The 8,549-nt window shown below is 38.6% G+C and overlaps 1 protein-coding gene across 1 annotated transcript in view; it reads right to left on the bottom strand.

Moving 5' to 3' along the window:
• Positions 1-2,435: 2,435 nt before the first annotated feature.
• Positions 2,436-8,549, bottom strand: part of stan (Protocadherin-like wing polarity protein stan) — a 37,588-nt gene continuing 31,474 nt past the window's right edge. Inside the window, exons 5-6 of the mRNA XM_064696017.1 lie at positions 6,503-8,407; positions 2,436-3,649 (exon numbers count right to left, since the gene is read on the bottom strand). Of these exons, the coding sequence (XP_064552087.1) occupies positions 3,616-3,649; positions 6,503-8,407 (1,939 nt within the window). The 3' untranslated portion in view covers positions 2,436-3,615. The remainder of the gene's footprint in view (positions 3,650-6,502; positions 8,408-8,549) is intronic.

Raw genomic sequence — 8,549 nt, 5'->3', positions numbered from 1 at the left:
AACATTGTTAAAACACATAACTAAAGCAGAAACTTGCGCTACATTGTTGTCATTTATTATAAATTATAGAAGAAAAATAATACAATAACATGAACTATAGCCGAGTGTACTCAAAATAAAATAAAACAAACATTATTTCGTCATATTCAACATTATTTGGCAACTACCAGAAATAATAGTATTTAAAAAAAAAGTATGAACATTATAATGCCCTATTAGAAAATGTATACAACAAATAAATTAATCCAATGATGTTTTTTAAATGTATATGTATGTATGTTAATTGCAGCTGCATACTTTGTGCATACACACACACACACACACACACACATACACTCATACACACATACACTTATATTTGAATTATTGTATTCCCATATTTCAATATGCAAAGCCCATACACACAATATATACAACAAATATGCACGCATAAAAATACATATATGTGTATGTATGCATACACATACATACACTTACATGTATGTATGTGTTTGTGTATTGGATCTATTCAACTGACAGACAACAACAAATACATATATTTCCAACTGAGAAAATGTAATGAACTATTTATTCTTGTACCTTGGTACATAAATGATAACAAATAACAATAATGAATAATATTGAAATTATTAACATGAATAAAGGTATAAATTCAAAATATGATGAAAAAAAAAAAAACAAACTAAACACATTTTGTATTATTTCTGTGAAAATTTAGACTGTAGAGCAAGGCTTAGTTTTTCCATATTTACTTGGTTCTTGCCTGGAATTTGGGAAAAGCATTTATGATAGAAAAAACACATATTTGCATTTGCATTTTTCAAATATAATTTACACATTTTATTTAAATACTCTGACGCGTTCGTATTTCGAGATACTTGCATATTAATGTACATTTAAATATATCAATTCACGTATATATTATTATTTAAGTTTGCAATCTCAAACAATGGCATAACTTACTTCAGGCTGAATATCAGAGCTGTTGTTGGAATTTATGAGCAGGGAGAAGTGAAAGGATAAGCCAAGAGCGAGAGAGAGAGTATCAAAAAAGGGAGAAGCTGGAATATTCTTGTGAGTTTCATTTCCATTCCCATAATCATATCTCTACAATTTTACCAGGCCATAAATAAGCGTTTCTTGCTGCGCTTTTACTTCAAATTATGCTGATCGCTTCTCTCTCTCTAAAAATTTACTTTTTCTGCACTTCACTTCTCTTGGCCTTGTGTGCATTTAAATACATCAATTCACATTAATTTTATTATTTAAGTTTGCAATCTCAAACAATGGCATTACTAACTTCAGGCTGAATTTCAGAGCAGCCGCGAGAAGCGAATAGAGAAGCCACTCGCCCATGAATTTGGTTTAATTAGGTTGTTGTGGGAGTTGATACGACGAGTGGGAGTGAGATAAAGAGAGAAAAAATAATAAAGCTTAAACATTTAAGTTTAAAGGAAAGATATTTGGTTGAATTTTCTTTTGGGTTTTACTTCACATTATGTTGTTCGCTTCTCTCTCTGAGCTCCTCCCATTTTCTCTTAATAAATTCAATCACTTTTCGCTGCACTTCACTTCTCTTGGCCTTGTGTGCATTTTATTGGAAAATGATAGTTAAGAATTTGATGTATGCAGCTTAAATTGATTTATTTTGGTATTTTAGCCACACATTCTGCAATTTCGTACGCCATTTAATATTAAAATTCCATACACAGCAGCTTATAAATTATTTGTAATTCTCGCACAGTTTGCAGATTGCAACAGACACAAAACTGTTCTAGCTACATTTATTAAATATGTGTCGAGTATTCGTATATATATATATAGACATTTACTGCTGGATATGTTTAGCTGTGTGTGTGTGTGTGTGTATGTGTGTGTGTGTGTGTAGCTCTATAATTTCATATGTGTGTATATTTATTTATTTAATATTTTTTAAATAGATTTCTTGTTCATAGTGCGTAGTATTTATGCGCTTTACACTCGTATTTTTGTACACATTTTTATTGTACAATTTCTCATTTGTTTAGACAGGCGTGCTTGATTTTGCGGGAAAGCGGGAGGCTGGCGTTTATCCAATAAATGCATTTAATTAAAATTCTCGTTTGAAATGTGGCTAAAATGTTCAATTTTCAACTAAATGGCAACGTGTGCAAATTATTTATAATTCCACGTGGCATATTTTCGCATTCCGATGCGCTGAATTTCAACTAATTTGGCAAAATAAGCTCTAGAGTTAATTATGAGGCACGTGACTTTTTCATATGTATTTTCTAACTGTGCGAAATCAGAATACAGAAAAAAAAGGGATGCAAAAATGTGAAATTATTTCATGTAAGAGCAAATATCACTTCTAGTCGCTAGTGCTCGACTAGTTGATACCCTGTACCGCGGACAGTTGCAAAGCATTTCTTTCTTTCTTACTTATCAAAATCAAATCTTCGAGTATTTGATTTGCATTTTGTTGGGTTTACAAAAGATAAGCGGCATATCAAAAGATAATAGTTTTAGGCAGATTTAAGCGATCCCATTTACCGATTTTGATGTTCATAGCTCCTATATCCTCTGAGATCCATGGGCTCAAGCAGACAAAATGGACAGGTATGCAAAAAAGAAAAACAATTATATTATACTATTGTGGCTTATCTAGATGCTTAACTAATATTTGTATATTTATTTATCAATGTCGTCTTGCACAACTTGCAGATACCCTTACTGTTCATTTGCTGGGTACAGGGTATACAAAACTAGCCTTAAATGCATTTGATTAGTTCATGCAGACGAACAAGCGTTACGTCCGCTGAATATACATAAATATTTTACACCGCGAGATTTATTATCTATAGCAGAACTCTTAAATACCCTGGCTAAAACATTTCTATAGCTGCAGGGTAGACAAATTTGACTTAAATGCCTAACATTTGTGGGTGTTCGAGTGTGTGTGTGTGTGTGTTTGTGTGTGTGTTGAGCATGTTTACGCAATTCTTAACTGTAAGACATACCAAATATAATGCATAAAATCAGTCTGAGTTTTATTTAATACGTTAAGTATACGTAAGTTAATGTATGTATTATACACATAGAGCTAAGTAAATGCATAAATTATTAGCTAACCTTTTGTTGATAATATATATAATGTATAAATTAAATTACAAATCTGCAAGTTTTGCCATTTGTTGTTGCTTGCATAAATTAATTAAATGCTAAAAAATATGTATATGTATATTTATATGTATGTAAGTGTAAATACCTATGTATGTGTGTGTATAGCTGCTTATTGCGGTCCAAGTTTGTCTTATGGTATGTACAGGATTTATAAATGCAGCACACAATCTACTTGAGTGTGTGTGTGTGTGTGTGTGTGAGTGTGTGTGTGTGAGTCTGTGTATGTCTGTGTGTGGCCAGCGATATATTATTTAAATTTTCAATTTAAATTTAAAGCACAAACTCTTAAAAATTAAACATTTAAATATTTGTTTGCCTTTTGAATTGCGGCTTGCGTCGAATTGTTGCAAACTGATTTGCAGCTTGTTGCCGCTGTTGCAGTTGCAGCTGCAGTCTCTGCTGCTGCTGCTGCTGCTGCTTCTGTTGCAGTTGCCTCTTTGCAGTCGTCAGTCGTCACACTGTGGTCTCATCATCATCAATATTCCGCCTGTTCAGTCGAAAAGAATTTGCACGTGTTTGTCATTTAATAAAATAGTCAATTGCATTATATTAATATTTGAAATATAAGTATATGTATGAACAACAGCTAAATTACGTTATATAAACATGCGATTAAAAATTGAAATAGGCTTAAATATATACGATATTTATATATTTATTATATTAACTAATAGCATGCCAAAAGCCTCAATCAATTTAATTGCATTCCATTTCATGTTTATTTTTTTTGGCCAAAAGAATAAATTAGTTTTTATGCACAGAAAAAAATGAAAACTAATATGAAAAATATGCAAAAGTACGTGATGTGTGCGTTTGTGTGTTAAATGTTATTTATATATAGAATGTGTGTGTGTGTGTGTGTATGTGTATGGGTGTGTGTGTCTCATCTATTTAACTGAATTCATGTTTAATTCATTGCCGACAGCTGCTGGCTAGTTTCATAAATTATAATAAGCTAGTTATGTGTATGAATATATGCTAAACTGAATTTTGTCAGCTAAATTTTTATGTTAAATCCAATAAAAATGGGTTGAAAATTAAGAGATTAACTATTCTGATATTTTTTTTTATAGGTACTTTAATTTTTGTTATATCCTTGCAGAAGACAGTTTTGAATAAATGTAATATCACTCATTAAATTCTATGTCAAATAGTTTTATGTTCAGACTCAAAAATACATTCTTAAAATTTGTCGAAATTTGGGATTAAGAGAGAAAATGTCAGAAATACTTGAATCGGACAAAAACTTAATTTGCTACCAATTAAATTTATTTTATTTTAATTCACAGCACCAACAGAAAATTTTGCTTTAAGATCAGTTAACTTTTTCCCCTTTATTATTAATCAACAAAAATTAAAAGAATCTCCCAATAAACTACCTTAATACCTTCTGCAAGAATAATTAAACTTCGACGGTGCAAAGTTTCTGTTCATGGATTTAAATCAAATTTCTATTTAAGACTCATATTACGTATACGCCTAGTTAATACGCAATTCTAGCCATTATTTGGAGTTTAATTATATTATTTATTTGACAGCTGTGGTTGACTGTTTTAGCTGGTGCAATCTCTAGTTTTTTGGGTTTAATTATTAATTTAATTAATTATGTACATATCCTGATACCATATTGTTAGCGACCAAGGATAATGTTGCCTCTGTTGCCTGCGATGCAGCCAAAAAATGTCGAACTGTGAAAATGTTTACATAGTATTTGTTGTTGTTGTTGTTGTTGTGTTTTTCTTTGTGTTGATTGTTATTGTTGCAAGTAAATGAATTTCAATGATTGATGATGCCACATACTTATGTTAAACAAATATTACAAAACGGATTTTTGGTTTTTCGATTGTTGTGGAAAATTAAATGCATTCAAAATACAAAATCCAAACCAAAAACACAAACAAATAAATCAATAAATCGAATGCAAAAGCAAATAAACAATTTAATTCTATTTACACTGCAAATATAATAACAATGTTGTTTTTTTGTACTCAAAGCAAATGTATTTACATTTGTTTTCGAATTTAATTGAGCGCAGCCAAATTTTTGAATTTTACTTATATTTATTTACACGCGATAAATAAAAGACAAAAATTGATAGGTTGCGTGTAATGTGCAATTAAATTAGAATTAAATAGACAACAAAAAAAAGAGTAACACAACGGAAATTCAATTTTATTTACAACCACAGAAAGGAAAAAAAAAGCAGAACGGAAATGCGAATAGAAAAGAAAATGAGAATGTGAGACTTTGTGATACGAATGATAGTTGAAAATATGGAAAATGCATTTCGTTGTGGTTTACCTCAGAGCTGTAGAGTTGTTGTTGTTGTTGTAGTTGTTGCGATTTGTCAGTGTGGTTCGTTGTTGTTTTGTTTTTGTTCATTGTTTCGAATTGGTTTTTGTTTAAGCAAGACCCAATTGGCCGCCATTGTTGTGCAATGCGTGTGTGTGAGTGTACATGTGTGTGTGTGTGTTAGTGTGTGTGTGTAGTGTATCAGTTGTTGTTGTTTGTTAACAAAGCGCAAAGCGGGAGAGAGCAAGTTGAAGAGAATAGAAGTGAAAGATAGTCAAATTAGATTTGCTTCAAACGTTCCCAGGACCAGCTGAAAGTTTCAAATATAAGTGTGTGCGTGTGTGTGTGCGCGTGTGTGTGTGTGTGCGCATCAAAATGGTTGAGTTTTGGGATCATATTCATTTGCATTGTTTGTAGTGTTCATTGTTGTTTTGATAAACGCATGGGAGCAGGGGGGAGGGAAAAAAAACAAGGAATAGTTTTTTAGAGATATGTTTTTCTTTTTTGTAGATTTTGTTATTGTTTGTAAGTGTGTGTGTGTGTGTGTGGTTTGTATGCCATAAAGCAAAGAGAATTATAAACAAAAGAGCACAGATTAAAACTGGAATAAAAGAAGAAACAAAACGCAAAGAAAGCTCAACTGGAAACTAAACGAAATGAAAAAACGAATCGCACAAATTGCTAGACAAATGCGAATGCGAATATGAATACGGGTATCAGTTTTGAGTATGGGTATCGGTATGAGTATGAGTACAAGTTTGAGAATGAGTTTGAGTATGAGTACTTGGACCAAATGAAATTGTATAGAAACGGGTAATGTAACTGAAACTGGATTGTACAACGAGTACAAAGCGTATTTGTGGGCTAATTACGAGTGTGGACTACCAGAACCCGCAACAAAGAGCAACTCTCGTTATAAAGGACACATCGAAACGGAAACGGAAACGGCAACGGCCAAGTTAACGGTAACCAAAACCATAAGCGAAAAGTAAAAATGAACCGAAATGAAAAGAGACAGAAAAGCAGTGTAAGGCCAGGGATTACTCACTCAGTGTCCGTAATGCTGGCCAGCGGGCCGAGCGGCTGCATCGGTGCCACCATGTTCGAGGGCGGGGAGGAGGCGCGCGAGCTGTGCCTGGAGCTGCCACCGACGCCCACGACGCCGCCGGCAAGCGTGTGTCGCGCCAGGAGGCCCGGATTGTTAATGTCGTTGACGAGTGCCGCATGCGGATGCATCAGATGCAGCTGCTGGGAGCCGTGCAGCGACGGCGGCTGCGCATGGCCAGCGCTCAGCTTGCGCGCCTGCTGCTGCAGATGATCCTCCTCAGCGGTGTACGGAAAATGATAGCCATTCTTGTCCGAGCCCTCCGACAAACGATCCGAGTGCGTCTGCTGCTGCTGCTGCTGCGCCAGCTGCTGCTGCTGCTGCTGGTAGTCGCTCTTCAGCAGCGAGTGCACCGAGTGCAGCGAGTCCGTGGCAAAGGCGGGCTGACGCTTCAGGCTGTAGTGGCCATCGCGTGAGCCATAGATGTCGGGCGTAATGCGATCCTTGGACAGATACGGCGATTCGGATTTGGCGCCCAGGTAGCCGCTGCCCAGCGTGCGCTGCTTGTCGTAGATGTTGTCGCTCAGATAGGCCGCATCCGGATGGAAGCTGCGCAGATGGCCAATGGTCTGCGAGCCACTGGCGCCAGCACCGCCGCCCGGATAGTCCTTCTCGCTGCCATAATGACTGGGCGGCTTGTAGGAGCCATACTTATCGGGATAATCGGTGCGGCGGCCGTACAGACTGTCCTCGTAGCCATCGCGAGCATCGCGTATGTTCTCCAGAATGGAGGGCGTCATGTTGATCTTGTTGTGGTGCTGCTGCATGTAGCTGGTGTCGGTGAGATCGGGATTGGGCAGCGGATTCGGCGAAATGGTCATCTTCTGGCCATGCACGTGCTCATTGTCGGAGCCCGTGTCCTGCGACCAGCGTCCAATGTTCGGCGGCGACTGCAGATACGCGTCCGGCAGCTGGCTGGACCAGCGTGGCGCGTACACGGGCTTGTTGACGCTGGGGAAGAGCTGTGGGCTCTGCACCACATTCAGCTCCGGCGGCGTTGTCGCCTGCACATGCTCCGTGATGTTGGGCAGATAAGCGGGCGTGGCACTTACGGCCGTGCTGCGGTGTGTGCCGGAAGAGCGCGCCGTGCGGGACTCATCGTCGTCGCTAGAATGACTCGAGGCCAGCTCCAGTGAGCGTCCGTCTGTTTCGGAGCCGGAATCGGAGTCCTTGCGCTGTCGACGCGACTTCTCCTCGCCGCGACTGCGTCCCGTTGTGGAGGATTCAAAGCCACGCAGAAAACTGGGCGCATCGCTGGCCGAGTTGTAGTTGGAGGTCGATGTGGAAGTCTGCCGCAGCTGCCCGTCGCTGTACGGACTGGAGCTGGTCTTGGCGGTGCTGCGCGATGTGGTGCTGGAGGCGCTGATGCCTATATTACGCCGAGCCGTATCGTAGTTGCTCGCCAGGAAGTTGTTGGGCCTTGCCGCGCCGTTAACGTTGTGCGAACTATTGCTAACCACCATGGAAGAGTCCAGCAGCGGCACCTTGCGGCCCATGCAGCGCAGGCAGGTGCGCTGCAGATTCTCCCGCACTCGCTTGTTGATGATGCAGTAGCCAATGAGGCAGAAGAGCGCGTGCAACAGCACGACCCCGGAGAGCAGCAAACTCAGCAGCTGCGAGTGCTCCGAGGCGGCGAGCACAGCCAGCACCCACATGACGCCCATGAGAGGCAGCGAAACCACCGAAAGCCAGAGCAGAGTGCGTAGATTGCCAAAGCCCAGGACATGATCCTTGAGCGTAAAGGCCGCCTTCACCGAAACGAAGAGTATCAATAGATTCACCACCGACATGCCAGCTATGGGACCCACCAGCCACCAGACGACGGGCTCATAAACGGATAACCAGCAGCTGTAAAAGTAAAGTTGAGAAAGGATGAGATTAATGTTGAGCAGAGTTGGAGTTCAATTGAATTGACTTGTTGAGAATCGCAAAGAAAGGCGATATGTTCAATTGATATCGATAAAGAGAGAAAAGCAGTGAGAGAGAGATG

The sequence above is a fragment of the Drosophila montana genome, unplaced genomic scaffold, assembly GCF_035044405.1.
Source record: "Drosophila montana isolate Dmon_TW-CO22-7 unplaced genomic scaffold, ASM3504440v1 contig_3833_1, whole genome shotgun sequence".
Taxonomy (NCBI): domain Eukaryota; kingdom Metazoa; phylum Arthropoda; class Insecta; order Diptera; family Drosophilidae; genus Drosophila; species Drosophila montana.
This window is presented reverse-complemented; position numbering and strand designations above follow the sequence as displayed.